We start from the raw sequence: 25,240 nt of genomic DNA, 5'->3' as shown, positions 1-25,240 counted from the left end.
GTTTAAGAATAAAGGGTCAAACAGATCACTAACAACTCTTCTGTATTTAGGGCATGCCGTGTAATTTCTAGGGGTTTCCCAGGAAGGAGCAAGAATACAGTCTCGTGAAAAGACGTATAAAACGTTTCGCTGTTATGTGACCAGTCTCTCGTTCAATGGAAAAGTCGAATATCACGTAAATTCGCATTATTTAAAAAAATATTATTTGTTTGTTTGACGCCGCACTCAGCAATACTCCAGCGAGATGACGGCGGTATGTAAATAATCGAGTCTGAATCAGGCAATCCAGTGATTGATATCATGAGCATCGATCCATGCAATTTGGATACGGTGACATGAATCAACGAAGTCCTTTTATGGCAGGCATGGGTTGCTAAAGACCTATTCTAACCCGGATCGTCCTAAATTTTATTATAGTAACCAACATTTTCATAAGTAAATTTATGTATTTAACACAAACATACAATAAGTGGGCGCGAGTAGCCCACTGCTCTGAGGCGCCACAGTTTCTTAGCCGTGCCATTGTCCGTTGATCCTTGATTCGAACCCCGGGTTCATCAACAAACCCGTGCTTGTAGGCTTCGCCAGACGGATATACCTTAACTAATTGTGTCAATTGATCTTTCCCCCACATTAAACTGATACACTATGTTCATGTAATGTTGGTGTCTCATGTGTATGTTCTGTGCATGGGTCCTCAACTCACCCACGTTAAGCAAAGGAAAAGAGCATACGTCTTCTTTCAAATCCACCTTGTCCACGTCAACTTTATCGTCAACACGTCAGTAAAAAAATACAGTTTTGCTTATTTTGTTTGACTGATTTTCAAATAGTATGACTGATATCTTCAGTATAAAAACACGTTTGCCTGAAATAGCACATGGCGTTATGTAACTAATGCCTAGTGTGGTTGTTTCCAAAGTACAAGTCACAGGTAATTTGTGTGTAAAGTGAACACAAGCAAAACACTTCCACTGTTCTCCCTGTTAAGTAGGCACACAACAAGATAACAGTAACTTTTCTCAACTCGTGTTGACGTTTAAAGCCAATGCCGCCCATCCCTCTGATTCAAGGATCCGCTGGGAATTGCAGATAATTCCTAGGCACTCGAAACTTGATATGTCAGCCTGATTGTTGATACTGCTTCTTCTGACCCAGACAAGGAAGTACGGCATGTTGGGGACACTGTAATCTAATTACCAGACTCCTGTCGCCAAGTGTCATATTTCAGGACGTACAACAGCTTCTACTTATTCCAAGTTTCGACACTCAGGACCAGCCTCTGATGTTTCGCGTTGTGAAGCTCTTGGTGATTGATAACATTCATTGGATCAAGCAGACATGTCATGGATGTAAATAAGCTCACAGTTTGTAATAATAACAACAACAACAACAACAACAACAACAACAACAATAACAATCCAAAGCCTTAGAAAGTAAAGTCTGACAAAACAGGCAAGTTTCCTTTGGTCTCTTCGAAAACTTGTCATTGGTAGTATGTTAGAGCTGGCAGGACAGATTGTGTGCTAATGTAGGAGCATTTAAGCCCACTACACAATGCCAGTCCTTTCTGAATAAAGGACGGGAGTAACATGATCACTTCGTTGAGCGTTTGTTACTAATCTTCCTGATGGATTTTGCTCTCGATGAATAAGCAAGCGAGTTTATTCGTCATGATGTAGAATACTGAACTGTAGCAATCAAACCCACAAGTGTGTTTCATGGTATGAGTATGAAACAGCAAGCTCAGCAAATTGATTTAACGTGCTGTTCTATTATCATGTGTTTGAAATATCATGATATATCTCGTTGATAAATCAGAAGAGAAACTCGTCCAATGGCAATGTTGCATCATGAACTAAAAATTTAGTATATCTAAATTTGAATAAAGCAACCTAATGCAAATTCAAAATCCCACATAAACAACGTCAAAAGATTGTTATGTTTATTGTGAGCGCGACTGTTACGATACCACATTCTCTGCTGGGAAACTGTACACAATTAGATACCTTTGCATAACACAGTTCATCGTTTCCACATTGAAAACACATCATTCATATGTCACTGTCTGAAATACTTAATGGTAAAGGTGGTTCCTATAATTAGTGAATGACTGTTTACTGTCCCATGGAGCCAATTATGACCGTTCTGTTTCAGAAATATCTCGACAGTATCGCTAATTGAGTTGTTGTCATCGTTTATATGTGTGCCCTCCCCGCCCTGCAAATATAGGACATCCGCTGCGGTTGTGTATGGTGGTAATCGCAGCCTATGTGCCTGGGTTATTAGCAACAGAGCTGCAGGGGTGCTTCATAGGACACAGTAAGTGGTGTTCACGTTAACTACGGAATCAAGGCGGCTCACTCTGGGGCATATGCTTCTATGATGATGTACTGTTTTGATGGTATTTTCAGAAAAAGTTGTAATTCGTTTTGGACCCATTTGGGTGTTGTTGACATACAAGACCTAAAATATACCAATTCTATCAGACTATCAATGAGCTGGTATTTAGATGGTGTTGACTCATGAACAACATCCTCTTTATAGATGGCACCTGCTAACGGGTGCGTGGCGATAGAGATGATGGGATACCAAACTAGCAGTTGACCATGGTTCTTGAAATACAATAGTGACAAATATGATACAGTTACTCTACTAAAACAATTACCACTCCTACTACCACTTCGACTACAAAAACAACTACTGCTACTACTACTACTACTACTACTACTACTACTACTACTACTACTATCACGTCTGCTCCCACTACTGCTGCTACAACTACATCTTCAGTCACTTACACAAGCTGCTGCTACTACTTCTACGACTACTACAACTACTACCACCATCACCACCACCACTACTACTACTACTACTACTACTACTACTACTACTACTACTACAGCGACTATAGCAACTACTGTTGCCGCTGCTGCTACGACTATTACGCTTACTACTAGTGATGATGATGACGATAACAACAGTAACGATATAACGATATTATTGAAGGCCCTTACATTTCAGGGACATGACAGTGTTTAGTCCTCTATTTGTGTGGTAGTGCCCTCTATAATGTTGCAGTATACATGCTAAAATGTACTACTAGTAGCGAACAATGAACTGTATATAGTAACAATTGCTACTACTTCTACTGATAGTATTACGTCCACGGATTCTTCTACTACCATCACCACTACTACCACTACGACTACAACTACCGCGAGTAAGTTCACGCAAAGTTGCCCCGGGAAATGTACATGTTTCGTAATCTGTAATTCCTGATAGAGCGTAGTTTATTCTCTTCATCACCATCACCATCACCATTATCAGATGCGGAAGGACAGTATTCCCAATCTTGAGGAACAGTTATTTTAAAAAGCCTATTATCAAAATTCCACCTCACAACAACGCATGCAGTGTCAAACTGCAGCCCTTGATGATGATTTTGACCTGTTTCGCTGTACAGCCTCACCACTATCATCCTCCTTATCACCAGATGAGGAAGGACATGTCCTCATCTTTAAGAATAATTATTGTAAAAGAGCCCATTATCTAAATCCCTCCTCACCACAACAAGCTTACAGTGCCAATTGGGAGCCCCTGATGATGATTTCAACCTGTTCCGATGTCTGTTATCGCCATCACCATCATCTTCATCAGAAGTGGAATGATCGACATATACGAGGACTGGTATAAAAATTCTAAACCTAACGAACAAAACCAACTATTGTGAAAGTGTTTTAAATTATAATTTTCAACACTATCTCCCTCCTTTTCAATACTTTTCAATTCCAGTCAGGAAGAAGTTTTCTGAACCTACCCTGAAATACCCATTCACCCTTTGAGGTCATCGTCTTCATAGTGCTTTGCACGAAGATGTTCTTTCAGTTTAGAAAACAGGTGGAAATCACTTTGTGCCAGTTCTGGCGAGTATGGAGGTAGAGGAAGCTCTTCGAACCAACATTGTCGTACAGCAGCCTTTGCGAGACGAGAGACTTGGTGTGAGAAGAGGCATTGTCATGAAGTGGTAGAACTCCAGCAGTCAGCATTCTTCAACGCTTTTCTTTGTTGGAATCTCTCAGGCAATGAAACAAATCAGCACAATAGGCACCAGTAATCGTCTTTTGACGTTCTAAGGATTGACGTTTTGACCCGGGACTCATGTAGTAGACTCATGTTTCATCACCCGTTACTAGTATCTTTTCGAATTTGAAGAAGTCCTTCTCAAATAACTCTATATGGTCTCTGGCAATGTCAGCTGTTTTTCCCTTAAGATCAGAATTTAGAAACTTTGGCACCCAACGAGCAGATATCTTATTCATCTGTTAATGTTTATGAATAATAGTTTGACTGGATCCATGGCCTGTGTCTTCCTCAAGTTCAGCAATGGTAATGCGTCTATCTGACAGTAGAAGTCTTTCTAACGCCTTTATTGAATCTTCACTGATGGAAGTTGGGGAAGGCCTAGGGCAATCATCAAGGTTTATCCTCCCTGCCTTAAACATAGCTGCCTTACGTTTAACAGTGGAATAACTGGGGCACCTATTCTCATACACTTGTGACATGCGGTCATGAATTTCTCGGGGGGTACTTATCTCCTTATTGGATCACGTACTCGTTCTTGGATCACGTTCAATTGGCTGTCACTAATATACAAACCGCCTCAACAGAGCAAATACTGTTGCAATGAACTACTCAAACAATGTACTACTTTGACTAGCTAGTTCACTTTGTTATTGCCCATAGCTGAAAGTTTAGTCAGACTTAGGACTTTTTGACCAGCCCTGTATTAGAGCATTTTCCATCTTGAGGAACAATATTATTTAAATCTTATTATCAAATATTTCCTGACCCCAACGCACACAACGCAAATGATGATGATTTCGACTTGTTCCGCTGTCTTACCAGTTTTGGGATGGCCAACGTTCAACCCAGTGGATTCCCACAGTTAATGCTTGTGCGAAATACGTCTGCTGATATAATGAAGTCTTCAGACAGGTGGGTTTGGATGAGTCAATCTCGAATATGTCATCAAGATAAACTGCCTTATAAATGATTGATACCTTCTCCGAGTAAGCACTTCATGGAGTCCCAGGCATAACACGCCACACAATCGTTTTAACACAGTAACACCTTCATGATTACTCCTAGTGTGAGAGTGAGAGTCTAATTACATGTCCGCGTGGAGTACATGCAAGCTGACGTCTATGATTGATGACAAGTGAACTTGGTGGAAAGGGATTTTTTTGGCATGTACCTAAATCTTATCTGCAAGGTCTAGACGCTATCTTATCAAATACCGTTCTTAATCTGCAGTTGTGTATGTTCGGCTATTTTTCCCAGAGGAATCGCGGAAAAAGGTCACTGGTTTGTAAAGTGATCCAAATCTCTTAAGCACTTGCATATTACTTCTAACATTATGGTTATAGGTAATAGGTTATAGGCTTATAATGACTTACTGAATCTTAAGCTACTGCTCTCATATTGAATATTCTTAGAATACTGTTTTATACGGCTAATAAAAGTAATAATACGACGAAGATGATGACGACGATGATGTGATGATTATGATAGAAATGATTTTCATGATTATGGCGATGATACTGATGACAATCACCATCCTCATCAAACATTGCGAACCATGAAACAATGTTTGATTGATTTGATTTGAAGTCTTTCCCTGGGATAAGCACCAATCTCACTTCCCCTATTGTATAGAGATAACATAGTTCCTGGCAGGCTGTTGGGATTTCTTTGTGATAAAACATGATGCTTTTGCAATATGATAGGATTTCCTTGTCGCCAGATCGTATCATCCTTGCTGAATAAATATTACATACCAAACAACGTCTTTATCGGTGGTTTTCCGGCTTGCTTGCTACCATTGCTATCTTGGATAGTTTCGTGACATGTAGTTTGTTATGTAAATGGAGGCGTGCCATTCTGACATATTGGCAGATTTGTTTTACTAACGGAGATTATCTTTTCCATTGTTGGGCCCATCTTCAGGAAGCGATTTTAAATCAATGACTGAGGATGTAAGAAATCCAGTGTTCGTGGGTTCCAAGTAAGCTCTCTCCATCGTCAATCAAGCAACATGACTGACCAGTAAGAAAGCTCGAAGTGGTACGTACAGAATCCGCCAGTTTGTTTAAACCTGTCCGATTTCGTCAGAGTGATAGATGTTTTGAACATATATTCGACAATGCCACTCAGAAACATCACTATCTCCGAGAATGTAACATGTTTCATTATAAGAAGCATAAAGATTTAAAAAGAAACCCTTACACTTTGTTGACAAACGTTGTGATTGGTGCCCTGTAATATAACAGAAGCACACTGCCTCTTACTTATTAGCCATTGTCAACTTCCAGACTGATATACGTAATAAAGATTTGTTTAGCAGACAAACATAGAGCTCAGAAGACTGGCCCAAGCATGATCCTCATTTAATAGCTTGTTAAGTATTTTCAAGCAGCTATCATGTTGCGATGGAGCGAAGCAGAATTAATAAATCTGTGAAGCACACAAACATTAATTTTAGTGGGTAATTGCGGTAAATACCGTTATTCTTAGTCCAAAATGTTGTATATGACGATACCGAACGGTCCTATTTCCAGTTATGGTGTAGAATCAGTACATTTTATCTAGCTCTCTGGGATCGTTCGGTCATTTTAGCCGCTGAAGTCGGTAACAGCTTTGTGTATGCGGTTCCCTTGTAATCTCGAGCTCGGCATCACTGGCACTCGTCACGGTTCAATACAGTGTGAGGTCAAAACTAAAGGCATGTCTCAAATATATGCATCACGGACCACGGGTCAGCCCGAGGAAATTGACAGTCATCAGCCAAACGATCACCCTGCTGACGGCAATGAAACCCAGAATAGGGTGTTGGACAAGACAACCAAAAACATGGCTACAGCAAGATAGAACTAAGGACAATTTTAACAATTGATTTTACATTTGCCTTATCTTCCTTGCTACAGAGTGTGATTGATTGTCAACTAATTAGGTCTTTGATCGTCTTTTCCGTACAGTTCTCTTGAAAAATAACCTCCCTCGACGGTGATCGTGTCGTTGCTTTTTCCGATTGCAAACGAACTGGGATACGACCACGAAATGGTCGCTACAGGATCGCGAACGAGAGGACGTTAGTTTTGAATAGTAGAGTACTTTATACAATATTAACTGGATTAGGATGTGTAATTAGATATGCTCCGTGTCTTTAAAGTTTACAAAAATCCAATCACGGAGAAAAGAAATGCAATTGCCATTTCGATCGCAGTTATTGTGATCTTGATTTCCCAAGTTGATGTTTTAATCTGATGTCATTGCTGCGAATAAAATCGCTTAATCAGCATTATGTAATTAAATTAACAAATGAAATTTATATGTTCGTTTTCTGTATTTCATTTACGTATAGACACTTTTACAAATCAAAACAACAATTTGTTGCTTTTTGCAGAATCTGAGGTATATATGTCAAGTATATTGTGTTGGGAATTAATGTGTTTAATTTGAAAATAGCGAAACTGAAGTTTATATATATGTTTGAAAAGTGCCATCTATACAGTTTGAGTTTGAGAGAAAATAGTTTATGTTAGTAACGGAAACAACATTACGATGAAATTTGAGCAAAGTGCATTTTAAAAACACGTGGTCATTGTCTCGTTCGGTAGTGACATCAAGAAACAAGAAAAGATCGGATAAAACTTTTGTGAACCTCAGATTATTGAAATAATAATATATAATATACTAATTATTTATTCTAGCCAAATAAGCCACTGTTATCAATCATAACGAAAACCATTTAGTTAAAAGAAACTTTTAAAAATAGCTACTCTTGTCACCATGACATCCATGAGCTTAAGTCGCAGATGAAATATCTCTGCTGTAAATGCAAGACGTGTAAACACAGAATCATGATACGACCATTACCACTGAATGACGTATTGATTCTATTATTTATTCGGGTCAAATAAGCCACTGTTATCAATCATGACGAAAACCATTTTGTTAAAAATCTTTAAAAAACCTAGCTACTTGTAACACCATGACACCCATGGGTTTACGTCGCAGATGCAATATCTTTGCAGTAAATGCAAGACGTGTAAACATATCATCATGATACGACTTCACTAATGAATAATGTATTGATCCTCTGACAAAGTCAGCTGTTGTAACTGTTTTGTGCCAAAGAAACCCTTTTGAAATATTTGTAAGCACCGAAAAACCGCCTTATCACAGCGCGTGCCCTTTATTTGGGTTTGGTTTGAGATTCCCAATTTGGCTTGTTAGCGCTGAAAGGTAAATACCAATAACAGAACATTCCGATAAAGGTTTGAAAACCAGATCTATGCGTTTACGATGACAGCTGGCTTTAGGCAAATTGTTTGAGAGTAAACTAATGGTTTACTCTCCGTATTTTATTCATAGACACTAATGAAAAAAACCATGCAAAACCCCAAGAGAATGCTTTGACTTTGTAGGAGAGAAATATATATGAGTTTGAAAATGAGGTCATCGACCGAGGTTAAGTAACTGTTTTGAAGATGTGTTTGACAATACTGATCTACAATGATGTAGATTCCCTTGCATTGTATGATATAAAGCCAAGTGTGTCCCAGATTCATCAGATGCTTTGGGGATGTTGTTGGGGATTTAAGGATGTACCACTGATGATATAAACTCATGAACTCTTTTTACACATAGTGTATATCAAGTGAGTGAGTTGGTTTAACGTCGCTTTTAACAGTTTTCCAGTTACATCACGGCGTGTCAGCTTAATGTGGGAGGAACGCCCGAAGTGATGCAGGTCTCAGACGTTTACCACTTCGGTGAAACCCACGAGCACGGGTATGGTGCTGTCAAACCTTGAAACATAATCGGGACGAACCGGGATTCGAACCCACAATCATAGGTTTCTGGCGTGCCCAAGGGAAACGACTCTGCACAGCGAATCGCGGCGCCTTAGACGACTGGGCCAAGTGTTTTTTGTAAATAACACCATTGTTGAAGGTTAATGATCAAAAGTACTGTTTCCTTTCTCTTTTGTGTATTGATAATATCGATAAAGTAGCGCGGCATAGTTGTTTTATCTACAGTAAGCATCATTATGCTGCATGGGCGGCTGAAAAAACCCACCACAGCGCTTTTATAGAAAAAGGTTTCTATTCCGTGAAATGACTTGTGTTGAGTATGCCTAAAACAGTGACTCGCTTAACGATGCACACACGCTCACAAACACATGCACATACACGCACAACGCAAACTATTGCCTATTTTCTCAAGAAGCGCGGGTCCTTTCACACAGAGTTAATATACGTTGTGATATACTAAGAAATAGTAGTGCTACTTGTAGGGCGATATTGTTTTTTTCTATTAGTTTGCACTTTCAAGTTCCTGGAGATGTTATTTGAGCTTCAATCGTTGAACGAATCAATCAAACTAACATCCATGTGAACACAAGAAGGTTGACAATGGCGAGATGCTTTCGTATGAAGAGGGGCGGTCGGGTAGCCTGGCGGTTAAAGCGTTCGCTCGTCACGCCGAAGACCCGGGTTCGATTCCCGACATGGGTACATTGTGTGAAGCCCATTTCTGGTGTCCCCCGCCGTGATATTGCTGGAATATTGCTAAAAGCGGTGTAAAACCATACTCACTCACTCACTCGTATGAAGACCGTTTAGTTCTTGGAGTAATCCGTAAAGACAAGGACCAGCTCACATTGATTGTTTGAAATGTATTCGAGTTACTTAAAGTTAAATAGTCCAAGCTAGTGCTTTTAATGTTCAACAAAACGTGAATTATAAGACAGTTCGCCTATTTATCATTACAAACAGGACGGGAGTAGCGCCGCAACGTTCTTAGCTGTGACGTCATTGCCTTTTAACCTTGTTTCACGACGTCGTAGCACTATATGACGTTATCCGTGGAATTTGATATCAAAACAATTACGTATATGAGCTTGTTTCAATCCATTTGCTCAGCACACTAAGAGATGGACATTATCATATGGTCCCATATAGAGGCGTTTACTCCACACGTGGTTACAGTATTACAAAAAGCGTTGAAAATGCCGAACTAAAGAGAGTATACAGCCATGTCGGTGGCAAAAAATGAAATGGTTATTCCATGGTGATGTATTGACACGGATGTCCTAGCGTTGGATGTAAAGTTTGCAGTGTTTCGGTGACTGTTCAATTTTCAAGTGTATCGTTTCTTTTGTCAGTTTAGAAACCATATTACGTAAAACTCCTAACAGTGTTGGTGTTTTCTCCAATGTTTCTACATTAAGGTAAGGATTTGTCGCAGTCGTTAATACTTGCGCCTAACTCAAAATAATGCACACTAACCCCCTTCAAGCATCTAGGTTTTAGAAACATCTATCTTAGAAAAAGGTGAATACTATCACTACAGACGAGCGGACATCCCTAGGCGGCTTTATAACAAACAAAATTCCTGCAAGGAACTCCATGTGGGGATTTCTGTGAGCTTACGAGTGCCTGAGTCTTGTAAGAGCCGACTAACATTAGGTATTGACTGCTACTTGGCCGATGGTGTGGCATCGGCAGTCGATGGAATAGATCACCACTTCACATGAAATTGCCTACGTTCCTCAAACATACAGTTTAAATAAAATAGTTGCATTAATGTCTCGACAAAGATTCACGTAACGGTACATGCATGGTTATAATCACTATCATTACATTTCAGTCTTTGATACGAATGCGATTGTCTAAATATGATGTTCCGCCTTGTAGCAATATGCAAGCCACATCAGGGCAGATACGCCATTGACTTAACACACTGCACATGCACCTATTTTGGGAAGTATGGACCCCGCGTATTCAGTGTCACTTTAACGAAGGGGCACTTTAACCACTAGGCTTCCGCACAAGAGGGTCCAAACTTGTATAATCAACAAGAAACATGTAACGTAATCACAGATACAGAATATTTTGTCAAAATAACTACTAACACGTTAATTTAACGAACACACTTTCCCTAAAGAATCACAAGTCAACATTTATGGCCATCGATTAAACGACGCGACAGAAAAACATCCAAGTTTCAGGCGAATGAACGTGTCACTTCAGTTCTCGGACAGTCTTTGGTATTGGGCAGCGCGAGGGTGGACCACAAGCCAAACAAGACTTTTAACATACGATGGCCAGTATCGATCTTGGCGTCGTGATTGGAAATTATCTTTCTCAATATCTTCACCGCCCTCCAAGCCCAAGGGAGCAGGTTTTACCAACCATTTAATGAATTGGGATGGTTTAATAGGATCACTCCCTTTATGCCCGTTGTCTTGGGGCCATGGCATCTTGTACAACCTTTAACGCACAAGATATTGTGAGCCTTATTTTCCAGGTTCTTGTAACTGACAATATCCCACTAATATAACGCTGAACGCCTTCACAGAAGTTATTACAACAACGTGTCAGTGATGGAAATTTCGTAATAGTAAATATCTATCGACTCGAAACATCAGTCCGCACTATTTTACGTTGCAGGATATAATCCATATTCAAGTAATTGGCAAAGTTAGGTATCACTTACACTGACCCGGCGTTCGTAGGAAACCATTGCTTTTGATGTTGATGGTGTTCCACGTGTTACAGAAGACCAAGATGTGTATTATAGGAACACAGAATAATTGTTTGTCTTTGAGATAGAATTCGAAAGGAAATAATGCAATGTTCATCATGATGGCCATATTTGCGATAGCCATTGTCAATGTGATAGCCATATTAGATGTACCTATTAGTCTCTGATGGAACTGCCTCATCGAATGCCAAAAAGGGGCAAAATGGTCTTGAAGTAGAGATTTTATACGCATCGGAATATGGTATAAATACGTATACACCTTTTCTTAGCCGCTTGGTTTTCAAGATTTAACGGTAAGACAGAGGTTTATGACTGGCTCATTTTAACACCATGACAATGTTATAATGTGAATCTATCTTGGTACAACCATAGACTTAGTAAATGCTACTTTTCAGTAATGGAAAGAGATTAGGGACCTATAGAGATAATATACACGTCATTCCAACTTATTCAAACAGTAGACTGAACATGTTGTGTACGTCGCGTTGACATAATTTCGTATCAGTAAATATATTCGCTCCCCAGACTGACTTGTAAAAAGTGACATTAAACATGTTTTATGTTTGAAGAAACCATCCATATGGATGATAATTCCTATACCTGACGCTGAATGTTTTAGTATGGCCATTCCAAGAAGAACTTCCGACGTATGCACAAAGAAACAGATCAGCAAGGTGGGGAGCACATTTGGTACCCATGGGGATGGCTACTTTAAGGCCCAAACGTCCTATCCACAAATTTCACCTTGATGTTATCTGGGATGAAGTCTAACATTTCAAACATTGTTTTCTCAGGACATTTCAGGTGACATTTGCTTTCATTTTTGACAAGTCAGTTGTAAACTTGTCCCGTTCACTTGAATGGAATTCCCAAAGACATGCACAAAATATAAATGTCACAACAGTTTGGGGTTAGAGGGAAGAGTTCAAGATTCTTTTAATGGCCCATGGCAGCGTTCACACTGGTGGCTTTGTTTATGCTGGAAGGGTAATACAGGTGCCACGCACTGGGAAGGAGCCTGGTTCAAGGGCTGTATTTTGTGGAGGATGAAGAGAGTATGTACAATTATTTCTTAGAAAAATATTTAACTGGACCACGAGTTGGAATAGAGAACAACGTTGTTGCAAGATTTATATCTGAAACCCTCGCGTTCTCCACATAATACTTTTCCTTGAATACATGCCTATGTGTATTAGCATTTCACTATATATCGTTTTAATACGTACATGATCTTCAGTTTACTGGACAATACCATGGTGGCATATTTCGCACTTAAACACTGGTTTGAAGAACAAGTATAAAATCCTTATATGAGCACGTGCACATTGTCCTAATTATAATCCATACCTATATAAAAAAATCGATTTCAGACGTTATCGACAATGCATCAATGATCGCAGTTCGATATTAACGTATTGTTGACATAAAACCGTCTTGCCGATAATTCTACCAGACAATAAAGTTTCATGTCCGATGCATCGACATAACAGTGTTCGAGTTAACAAGTGTTTACTGTATCTAAAATGGCAAAAAAAAGTGTACTCTTGGAAATGTGATCAAAACGTCACAAGGCTGAAAACAGTCGCCGAAACTATGCAAACTTAAGGTCCAAAGGTCCCGTATCGAATACATCACCATCCAATAACCATTTATTGTTTGTTTCATTTTTGCCACCATCACACTTTTGCCCGGAAGTTTAGTTTGACTGTAATTACACGAATCATACAATGTTGATGTCTTTCCGATGTTTCATTAAGCTATGACGTCAAAGACAAATATGTCACTTTACCTGTAGTAGGCAGTTCTTTATTTATTTTATACAGTATATACACCCACCTTCCATAGTCTTGTGTCGTGTTTGTGAATTTGAGGGTAGCGTTATTCATACAGTAATAGGATGAGGTGTACCCCGAGATGATGTTATTTATGCAGTGTGTCTGCGGCTACTTTCGGTGCATCATCTGCTGAGTATATCTAAGAAACAAATCTTGTATTGTCTTAGTCTTGTGTTGTTAGTCTGCCACGGGGGTAATGGAAACAGTGTCGCATTTGCTGTTGGTTATCGCATGAGTAATATCTGTCACAAGGATAATGACATATATACCGGGTTCGGATTTCGCGGCATTGAAACGTAGTGGATACATTCACGGGCAATAATAGTGTGCTAATGTGTTTTATTTTCATAGTATAGCATTCGTGCGGAGAACTAAATACATTGCATTCTTTGAATCGATAAGTGGATATATACAAAGATCAAGAAATGATGTGAGAAAGTGAATCAAACTTTACTTTGATGCTCGTATAAATACTGAGCGAGCATGATTAAACAAAGGCAACTTTGAGATAGTTATGCAGAGTATAGGCACTTCGGTACTTCACCTAAAGGATTGGAAAGGCCAAAGTGAGTTATCGTAATGTTTAAGCAACATAATTTCTTTTGATGGGCTGTTGGGGATATAATTTAAGGACATGAAGTAAATAATCTTTATTAAATAGGTCCAGAATGGAGGTGTTAATTAGTGAATTGGCAACGCGCTTCGGGGAATTATAATTTCTCTATCCTTAATGTATAAATGACGTTAGTCCAACGCCTGTTTCATGGGTCTTCGTTTTCATTCTTTCAAAAGGGACAACTAACTCCTGTTCCTGATATTCAAGTGCGCACTTTATTTATCAGTTAATCCAGTTAAAGGCATTTATTGTAAGAACTACACAGAAAATTCTCTGAAGTCAATTGTTGTTCTCATATCGTAACGTTGTCAATTCGTGTCGTGGTGAACGCAAAATAACGTCATTTCTACCACCCTCAAGAACGCATGAATGTGACGTTATCTCACATCAATTGAAGACATTCAGTCCTGAGAATCTCTAAGTGCACAGATGCAAACATCGGAAAGTTATTACCCTCGATGGTTTAACACTTCTGGATAAAATTGCTGAAATAATCTGTGAACCTGATGATGATGATGGCACTAAATATCCTTGCTCTTCTTATACAAGTGGAAAGGACTATTTTTCGGCTCGGTAATTACAGTGAAGAGACATAACCATGATGGTTGGAATATGTTGATCTGCCATATAACACTGGACTAAAGTTGATCCATTAAACGGAATCGATTTGCAGTTAGTTAAAGACACAAATCCACGAATAAACTGAAGAAGGGATATTCACCCTTGGTTCTAACAACACCGGTACAAAACACGACAATCGTCCCATTTTCTTCACGACTGTCAACATCATATTTATACAAGTATCACTCTAACGAGGGATGCCTCTCTAGAATACATTGAACCTGTGTTTGAATGAGAGGGTCGGTTAATGAAGAATAATTGTTTTGATGAAGAAGTAGCATCACTTATAATGAATATGATATCTTTAGCGCCGTGCATTTAACACGAGGCATCACGATGCTTTTATATCATAATACGGGCGTAGAAACTTAGATGAATCAGGTTGTGTGTGACGGCCACTTTGACGCGAGTACACGTTGAGTGGGTTACCTTGTTTTAAAGCGGGGCTTTCCTCTTCGCTAAGGTGCCCGTTTCAAGTCTTGGCGTAAACATTGTAATAAGTATCATGATGAATCCTAGACATTGGCTTAGTGTAATCACCTGTCAGACTGATATAAATTATTAACGCAGAGATGCTTTTTAATGTTGATTCATACAGCTGCAACTGGCTCCCTTTCAAGTTAGTGAGTTGGGTTTGACGCCGCTTTTAACAGAATCCCAGCGTGTCAACTTGATGTGGGAGGAAACCCGAAGTGATGATTTCCTCCACTTTGGTGAAACTAACGAGCTTGAGTATGGTGCTAACGAACCCAGAATCATAATCGGGGAGAACCGGGATTCGAACTCACAATCATAGGTTTCTTGCGTCTTGCAGGGACGCAACTCTGCACAGCGAATTTTGGCGCTTCAGAGGACTAAACCACCCGTCGTCCCGTCTCCCTTTAAGCGACGGGGTGATCAAGAATGTGCTTCACATATTGTATTCTTTTGGGATGCGTGAGCGAGTGTCGTTTTACGCCGCAATCGGAAATATCACTTAGCTATTTCATGGTAGTCTGTCACTGACAAACCAATGGTTGATATCATGAACAACAATCCAGGTCACCCAATCTTCATTAGACACAATGTACTGGGGATCGACCCTGTCTCGGATTCCCAACAGGGAAACATTTGTTTAGATTCGAACCCGGGGTTTCTGCGTAGCTTGCTAACACAAACATTGATCGGTGGTGATTTTTTACAGAATCTTTCATTTGACGAAACGCTGCAAGATAATCATGGGATTTGAGTAAGCGGGGTGTCGACGGTGTTGATGGTGTTGATGGTGTTGATGGGGTGGGTGGATGGTGGTAATGGTGGTGATGGTGGCGACAGTGGTGATGATGGTGATGGTGGCGATGGTGTTGTGGGTGTTGATGGTGGTGTTGGTGTTGACGGTGGTGATGGTGGTGTTGGTGGTGACGGTATTGATGGTGGTGATGGTGGTGTTGGTGTTGATGGTGGTGACGGTGGTGACGGTGGTGACGGTGGTGATGGTGTTGATGGTGGTAATGGTGGTGATGGTGGTGACGGTGGTGTTGGTGTTGATGGTGGTAATGGTGGTGACGGTGGTGATGGTGGTGACGGTGGTGACGGTGGTGACGGTGGTGATGGTGTTGATGGTGGTAATGGTGGTGTTGGTGGTGACGGTGGTGATGGTGGTGGTGACGGTGGTGACGGTGTTGGTGGTGTTAATGGTGGTGTTGGTGGTGTTGATGGCGGTGTTGGTGGTGACGGTGGTGATGGTGGTGATGGTGGCGGCGGTGTTGATGGCGGTGATAGTGTTGATGTCAGTGATGGTGGTGATGGTGGTGATGGCGGTGATGGTGGTGTTGGTGGTGTTTGTGGTGACAGTGGTGACGGTGTTGATGGCGGTGTTTGTGGTGACAGTGGTGACGGTGTTGATGGCGGTGATTGTGTAGACGGTGGTGATGGTGGTGTTTGTGGTGACAGTGGTGACGGTATTGATGGCGGTGATGGTGGTGTTGGTGGTGACAGTGGTGGCGGTGTTGATGGCGGTGATGGTGGTGATGATGGTGTTTGTGGTGACAGTGGTGACGGTGTTGATGGCGGTGTTTGTGGTGACAGTGGTGATGGTGTTGATGGCGGTGATGGTGTAGACGGTGGTGATGGTGGTGTTTGTGGTGTTTGTGGTGGCAGTGGTGATGGTGTTGATGGTGGTGTTTGTGGTGACAGTGGTGACGGTGTTGATGGCGGTGATGGTGGTGATGGTGGTGTCTGTGGTGACAGTGGTGACGGTGGTAATGGTGGTGATAGTGGTGATGGTGGTGTTTGTGGTGACAGTGGTGATGGTGTTGATGGCGGTGATGGTGGTGTTGGTGGTGACAGTGGTGACGGTGTTGATGGCGGTGATGGCGGTGATGGTGGTGTTGGTGGTGACGGTGGTGACGGTGGTGACGGTGGTGGTGACGGTGGTGACGGTGTTGGTGGTGTTAATGGTGGTGTTGGTGGTGTTGATGGCGGTGTTGGTGGTGACGGTGGTGATGGTGGTGATGGTGGCGGCGGTGTTGATGGCGGTGATAGTGTTGATGTCGGTGATGGTGGTGATGGTGGTGATGGCGGTGATGGTGGTGTTGGTGGTGTTTGTGGTGACAGTGGTGACGGTGTTGATGGCGGTGTTTGTGGTGACAGTGGTGACGGTGTTGATGGCGGTGATGGTGTAGACGGTGGTGATGGTGGTGTTTGTGGTGACAGTGGTGACGGTATTGATGGCGGTGATGGTGGTGATGGTGGTGTTGGTGGTGACAGTGATGACGGTGTTGATGGTGGTGTTTGTGGTGTTGGTGGTGTTTGTGGTGACAGTGGTGACGGTATTGATGGCGGTGTTTGTGGTGACAGTGGTGACGGTGTTGATGACGGTGTTTGTGGTGACAGTGGTGACGGTGTTGATGGCGGTGATGGTGTAGACGGTGGTGATGGTAGTGTTTGTGGTGACAGTGGTGACGGTATTGATGGCGGTGATGGTGGTGATGGTGGTGTTGGTGGTAACAGTGGTGACGGTGTTGATGGCGGGGATGGTGGTGATGGTGGTGGTTGTGGTGACAGTGGTGACGGTGTTGATGGCGGTGATGGTGTTGATGGCGGTGTTTGTGGTGACAGTGGTGACGGTGTTGATGGTGTTGATGGTGTTGATGGTGTTGATGGTGGTGTTTGTGGTGACAGTGGTGACGGTGTTGATGGCGGTGATGGTGGTGATGGTGGTGACAGTGGTGACGGTGTTGATGGCGGTGTTTGTGGTGACAGTGGTGATGGTGTTGATGGCGGTGTTTGTGGTGACAGTGGTGACGGTGTTGATGGCGGTGATGGTGTAGACGGTGGTGATGGTGGTGTTTGTGGTGTTTGTGGTGACAGTGGTGATGGTGTTGATGGTGGTGTTTGTGGTGACAGTGGTGACGGTGTTGATGGTGGTGATGGTGGTGTCTGTGGTGACAGTGGTGACGGTGGTAATGGTGTTGATGGTGGTGATGGTGGTGTCTGTGGTGACAGTGGTGACGGTGGTAATGGTGGTGTTTGTGGTGTTGGTGGTGTTTGTGGTGACAGTGGTGACGGTATTGATGGCGGTGTTTGTGGTGACAGTGGTGACGGTGTTGATGACGGTGTTTGTGGTGACAGTGGTGACGGTGTTGATGGCGGTGATGGTGTAGACGGTGGTGATGGTAGTGTTTGTGGTGACAGTGGTGACGGTATTGATGGCGGTGATGGTGGTGATGGTGGTGTTGGTGGTAACAGTGGTGACGGTGTTGATGGCGGGGATGGTGGTGATGGTGGTGGTTGTGGTGACAGTGGTGACGGTGTTGATGGCGGTGATGGTGTTGATGGCGGTGTTTGTGGTGACAGTGGTGACGGTGTTGATGGTGTTGATGGTGTTGATGGTGTTGATGGTGGTGTTTGTGGTGACAGTGGTGACGGTGTTGATGGCGGTGATGGTGGTGATGGTGGTGACAGTGGTGACGGTGTTGATGGCGGTGTTTGTGGTGACAGTGGTGATGGTGTTGATGGCGGTGTTTGTGGTGACAGTGGTGACGGTGTTGATGGCGGTGATGGTGTAGACGGTGGTGATGGTGGTGTTTGTGGTGTTTGTGGTGACAGTGGTGATGGTGTTGATGGTGGTGTTTGTGGTGACAGTGGTGACGGTGTTGATGGTGGTGATGGTGGTGTCTGTGGTGACAGTGGTGACGGTGGTAATGGTGGTGATGGTGGTGATGGTGGTGTTTGTGGTGACAGTGGTGACGGTGTTAATGGCGGTGATGGTGGTGTTGGTGGTGACAGTGGTGACGGTGTTGATGGCGGTGATGGCGGTGATGGTGGTGTTTGTGGTGACAGTGGTGACGGTGTTGATGGCGGTGATGGTGGTGATGGTTGTGATGGTGGTGATGGTGCTATAAGACCTGCACGCAGATAGGTATCGCATCGGACTTAACAGACGGAATTTATTGAGATTGCCCTGTATCGGTGAATGATATGTATTTATGTAACATGTAATGACAAAACATGCGTACGCTAACTCCTAAATACATGTCATTACTGAAAGCACTGATAATTACCAATACGTCGTACATACATGTCTGTACCTTCACGTTTTCAGAAATAACAAAATACAGTCCATGCTTTAAAAGTATCCTTATTTGGCCGATTCGTATTTTCATCATATTTTCATTTTCTGTAACTTTTCAGCGATAAAGATCTCAAAAGAAGAAACAGCAGTCAAGGAAATGTGTCAATACAAATAGCTCCACTGGATACATGTATTTAATTGTCTCGAGTACATTGTTGGTAGTTCCGTATTTTTATGTTCCGCTGCTGCGTTCAAAGGTTTTGGTGGTGACCATGTAAAAAATACACTTGGATGAAAGTGCTTGGATTGGAATTAAAATCATGTAAAAAAGTAGAAAGCATGGATAGAATTGGGAATTTTGTCCCGAGGCGCCATGCATCTCCAGTAATTTTTAATTTGAAACACGAAATGAGTGCGGGCAATATCGCAGTAGCTGCATAGGCGGCAAAAGAACGTCGTCATTTTCTAATTTCATGATCGATATTTCTCTTCGACAGTTATTATAGATGATCTCGTAGTAGACTCCTTCTGCTGGCATTCTTTCCACGAGGTTTGCCACTCAGGGAAATCAGTGTGTTTATTTCATTGCATTTGTATCGAGACAGAATGGCCAATAAACTCCTCTAATGCACACCAAACTCTCGAAAGGTTAGTCAATACTTATTAGGTTATCGCGATATTGTTTTGTAAATTGAATGAAATGATAGTTTCTTCCAGCAGATACAGTCATATTTCATGGTAATCAACAGAGGAACCTCCCCAAAACAATTAATTAACAGAAGGATTCCGTAGCAACCTTATATAGAAATCAAGTATAAGACATAAATAAATTTCAGGTCCGGCTAGTGTTGTGTGAGATGCCATTGTGATGGCCCGTGTCTCTAAATCACGAGTTTATACTTCGCTATTAGAGTCAATGCTCCATTTAAGGCCGGACAGAACGACAATATAACCAATTTCAGCCGTTATAAGATGTCTGGAATGTATGACTAGGGTCTGAACCACATCTGAACTAGATACCACTTCCACAGACAAAGAAATTCTTTGATTGACCTGACTTAGAAAAGAGTTAATTTGATCTCTGCTGATTTAGCCAGCAAGTGAAGAAGAGGGTTATTCCATTGGGTATCCAGGACAAGGTCAGGGAAGCGGAAGGGTCGGCGCTACATCAGTGTGGTGAGCCTGAAGATTGGACGTTGGCCTGTTAGTCTTCCTGACAGGTCAACAAAACATCTTTATGGACGCACGTGTTGGTCAGATAAAGAAGGAAGAAGTCAGGGGGAATTGGACGAAAGGAAAAAAACTACCCAGTCAGATGGACGTTCTGGTTGAATGGGTTGGAGTTGACGGTGGGATGACTCCTGCTTCTGTCTGTAGTAACATTAAGCATTTGCAGATTCTTGTAAGATTATTGGGAGGAATACACATTTACACAGTCATTGATGGGAACTCTCAAGATGGTGCATGATGTATTATGTAATACGGACGTAGACACTACTCACGTAGATTACTCATCTGCATATCTTAGATTATCCATATTGCCATTGTTTCTCGGAATGTCTGCATTACACTCGTGTGTACACTCTTCAAACAACGTAATGCACAGGTAGATACTTAGTCAATTTATTGTACCGAAAAAAGTCGATATATTTAATTTAATGTCATAGATACAAATATGAAATTTTGGAGCTTGATAGTCACATGTCGTTGTACAAAGGCATTGAAAACTGTTCATTGTCATGTCACAAGGTTGCGCCTAACTCAGTACCTCGTGTGACCGCCCCGGGGAGCAATCACGGCTTTGCATCTCTTCGGCACTGACTGGGGTAAGTGTGCGAATTCTGTCCTGAGGACAAGTTTGTATACCGGATGTTTTGTGTAGTCAGGTTCAATGAACTACATACTACCTGCGCGTTTCTTTTTTTGAAGAGTGTTAGTTTCATACCGACTCTGCGCCAAGAACGGATGCAATAGTAATGAGGTCAAACTTCTGTTTATGATTAATATGTATATATTAACCTCCAGAGTTCAATTTAGAATGACTGCTGTCAACGCTTTCCATTTAGAATGATTTGGACTGCTGTCAACGCTTTTATGCACAGGCACATCAAATTATGCATGTGGTCTGTTTTTTAAACAAACTTTGGAATATACATATAGGTTCGTTTGGTTTTATACAGCGAGGGAGATATAAAATAAAATTGCAGTTATTATGAAAATAACATCGACCAATATTTTGAGAATATAAACAGGAAAGTAACCAAGTTGTGCCGAAGAATACATTTACTATTTACTAATCTGAATATAGGCAATGACGCTTTTACATATTTTCTTCTCAAACCTTCACATATATTTTTTATGTTCCTTTAAAACGACATAACGTTGACTAGTGGCAGCGTGGTAACTATGTCATCTGGAACATATGTTGGTGACATATTCTACGTTACAGCAGGCCGATGGTTGTTATATTTAAATTCAATTTTAATTTCTCATTTTAAATGTTCTACAAGTGTAAGGCATATTGACCAGAATGAACAAGTGGCCAAATCCTTTATATCTGGTCCCTGAACCCCTTAAAGAAAAAGTACAAGGATAATTATTTTGGTCTGAGCTGCTGGTATTGTATTCACCTTCATGGAGGGCTAGGGGATCCTTTCAAAGAGCAAGGTCGATTACTTTAAAGGAACATTTAAGTCTTTCAATACTCTTACCCTGACACAATTAGTACAGATTTCGCGTTCTGGCAAAGACCGTGCAATTCGATATGGACATCTATTTAAAATGTGCCTGTTCAAAGAATGTATTTTATCTCGGAAGACGCTTTTCCTCCAGTTGGTAATTTGCCACGATTCAGACCGCTACGCCCGTGGTTAGGCGTGTGTTTGTAAAGGATCGCTTTTCACTGGCTTGTTCATCCGGGCAAGCGAGGTCTTTTCGATTGGACGATACGGTATGGCGCAGATTGTTCCGTGTCGTGTTAAGTCAACACCACTAGGGCAATCGTCTTTTAGATTCAAAACCGTTTTCTTGAAGGTAAATGTTTACCAAAGCGACTGGTAAAATTTTGAAAGCACGAACGGCTGGTTTCATTTCTCTAAATCCTTTTTGGCTTTGAACAATTTCTCGGCAACGTCATGTTCGTGGATGAAATGAGATAGCTATAGAATTTCTTATTACATCATGGTTACTTCCCAATAGGCAAATGTGACGAGATCTCAAGACGGAAGCTAAAGAATGAGGTGTATTACACGCTGAAAAAAAATCTAATTTTTTTCTTTTCTTTTCTTTTTGAAAAAAGGGGCTTGATCAGTAACATGCTTCACAGGTAATGGCAAGCCCATGCGACCGTGTTCTACTTAACGTCTATTCTATAAGATTGGAGAACGGAAGGGGTCAGTGATCTGCGGCAGCTTGCCCTACGCACAGTTGCTTCCCTTAGCCGTGACAGGATCCGTTGATGGTCTGTTCGAAGCCATGTTCGCCCTGATCCATACCCATGTTCGTGTACTTCCCGTACTTCCTGCTTCCACTCCGCCTCTTGATATGAATGTATTACTGTTTAAATCCATCGTTAAACCCAATCCCCTCACTCATACACTGTATTTGTGAGAAGTATGAAGTTTGATGTACTTCGTCATATGAAATAGATATATGAAATTTAAACACAGTATTTGCAGGAGTCGAATAAGGCTAACTGTGGTTTCGACATATCTGCCTTCATTACTTGAGATGTTCATCAACAGAACATTTTGGCTACTTGGGACTGATAATGATTTAAAAAATATCCATAAGACGTTTATAGATGCATTTGTATTTCGTCAAGTTGAAGGACCGCTGTTGATCCTGTGTTCTAACTTGCTGGTTGTACAGAATTGCATCCCTTAGATATCAGGATGCGCTGTTCTTGGTTTCGAATTCTGGATTCGCCTGCTTTATGATGCGTGGCCTGTAAACATCATACCTGTCGGTTTTTACCAACGTGTTTGGGCACGGATGGCCGAGTCGCCTAAGGCACTTCAATTCGCTGTGCAGAGTTGCGCCCCTTAGGCGTTCCTGAAACCTAGGAACATGTGTCCGAATGCTTGCTCCCCCTGATCTGTCTTGATGTTATGGTTCTACAAGCAGGTTTGTCAGCACCGTGCAGGTCAACACCTAGCATCTCCTCGGGACTTCCGCCGTCATCAAGCTGATACGCAGTGATGTCACTGAAATACTGTCCAAGGTGGCGTTAAACAAAACTCACTCACCAAAGTAGAACATATTTACGATCACATGACTTTACACATCGTGATAAAACTGAAAGCGCAACTTACACACTGGCCGATATTTCATCGTATTTAAAGATTTTGCATTCAACACACGCACACATTCATCAGCCTTGACACAATTCAACTTTGAAACATCAGATGTTAGGGCAATATTGTTCTTGACATTGGAAAACATGTCTGTTTGTTTCAAGTGAAAGCTTTGTGACTGTATTGTTCCTGAACGATTGTAAGCATATGTACGTGTGTCCATGTCTGTTGGGTATAAGTGAATTATCTTGTTCCTCTGTGGAATCCGTCCAAGGCTTTAATGCAGCTTCTCAGAAATGTTGCTTAATCTCGACAATTCAACACCCTGACATATCATATTAGGAGAGCAATAAGATGGAAATGTGGTGAAAACAAAATGAATCATCTTTCAAAAGAATTATTTGGTCAATAGAGAGGAGACGAACAATGAAAAGTTTCATTTCAATGTACTTTTTGTATAAAAGCTATATAATGAAAAATAAGACGGCCGATTATCGAGGCATGGATTGACAAAACATTTTATCCGAATGCTTGTTGATGTTATTACAGTATTGAATAGTGGCTGTAGGGGTATGTGTGCGTGAATATATCTTTTCTTTATATGGAGTACCGCTAAATTAATATGACTATTTTAAGAATGGTGTCTGGTGGCTGAGTGGTTGAAGCGTTCGCGCGTCACGCATCCAAAGATACGGTTCGATTTCCCACCCACAATACCTAAAGCCGGTTCTTTGTTTTTGGTTGTTTGTTTGTTGTCCAACGCCGCACTCAACAATATTCTCGCAATATGGCGAATGCCTGTAGGTCAGCAATACAGTAGTATTGTGTGGACAACGACCCATACCGTCGAGGTACGATGCCCCGCTATCAAACAAGGTCCCAAGGCTGACTATCCGACTTGGTCGCCTCTTAGACCACCTGTAAACCAAGTCTGAGAACCAATTCTAACCCGGAACCCCCACGGGGTAGTTCTTGGTACTCCCCAGCATGACAGCGCTCAAACTAGAAACAACACCCCCCACCCCCCTCCTCCAAAACAAGTGCACCTTTTGCTGTGGCCTAATTTCTAATTCGAGTTGCATGCATTTAATTGCTTAATTTGATATTTCAAATTTATCATCTCTTTTGATAGAGTTATGGCTTGATCTTCGCAGATGGTAATTAGTTTCCCTAAATTATGGAACATGTCAATACGTCCCAGAGGGTCCTGTCTCATATTACCAAGAATGACCACAGCGAACAAACTGATAACATCCACCAATCACCACAGTGATTTGATTAGTAATGAAGTAAAGATGATCATGGAACCAATCTCAGGCATACATGAGAGTGATGTTTAAATGCCGTGTTCTTAAAAAGATGACTCTCCTTGCATACACTTGTGCTCTGGGTGCAATCTACCATGAATATATTGAAGTGCAGTTAATCCACGAGTCAAACTGCTAACTGTCAGCTTCGAATAATACAATATTTGTATTATGGTGACTTGAAGTATGAGAATTTGTTTTAAGGTCTTGTTAATATGTCTAACGTGGGCTTAGAGTATTCAGTATTGATGACAGCGCGGTAGCCAAACGAATCCTTAATACTTAATACATGCAAACTATTAAGGGTGTACTATAAATCCTTCTCAGTGAGGTTCGGAGCTGTTCAATTGTCAATTTGAGGACTGTGCACCATGATGTAACAGACTTTGTATTCCAAA

The 25,240-nt window shown here is 41.5% G+C and overlaps 2 protein-coding genes across 2 annotated transcripts in view; one reads left to right on the top strand and one right to left on the bottom strand.

Annotated features, from left to right (window-relative positions):
- The window catches only part of LOC139450094 (gamma-aminobutyric acid type B receptor subunit 2-like), a 134,617-nt gene that overhangs the window by 33,481 nt on the left and 75,896 nt on the right, over window positions 1-25,240 (top strand). The window lies entirely within an intron of this gene.
- Window positions 14,891-19,096, bottom strand: LOC139450171 (uncharacterized). The gene is made up of 3 exons (XM_071231849.1): window positions 16,967-19,096; window positions 16,061-16,902; window positions 14,891-14,906 (listed from the first exon to the last, which is right to left on the bottom strand). Exons 1-3 carry the CDS (start codon window positions 19,094-19,096, stop codon window positions 14,891-14,893), a joined length of 2,988 nt encoding a protein of 995 aa, XP_071087950.1.

The sequence above is a fragment of the Haliotis cracherodii genome, unplaced genomic scaffold (assembly GCF_022045235.1).
Source record: "Haliotis cracherodii isolate W230 unplaced genomic scaffold, xgHalCrac1.p SCAF_8, whole genome shotgun sequence".
Classification (NCBI taxonomy): domain Eukaryota; kingdom Metazoa; phylum Mollusca; class Gastropoda; order Lepetellida; family Haliotidae; genus Haliotis; species Haliotis cracherodii.
Note: the sequence above shows the minus strand (reverse complement) of the source record. Positions and strands in the feature narration are given on the sequence as shown.

Excerpts from the sequence above, each read along its gene's own strand:
- LOC139450171 (XM_071231849.1), bottom strand. The coding sequence starts at position 19,096 with ATGCGATACCTATCTGCGTGCAGGTCTTATAGCACCATCACCACCATC. Across the intron at positions 16,903-16,966 it reads CCATCAACACCATCACCACT|ACACCACCATCACCACCATC; the intron begins GTCACCACAAAC and ends CTGTCACCACAG.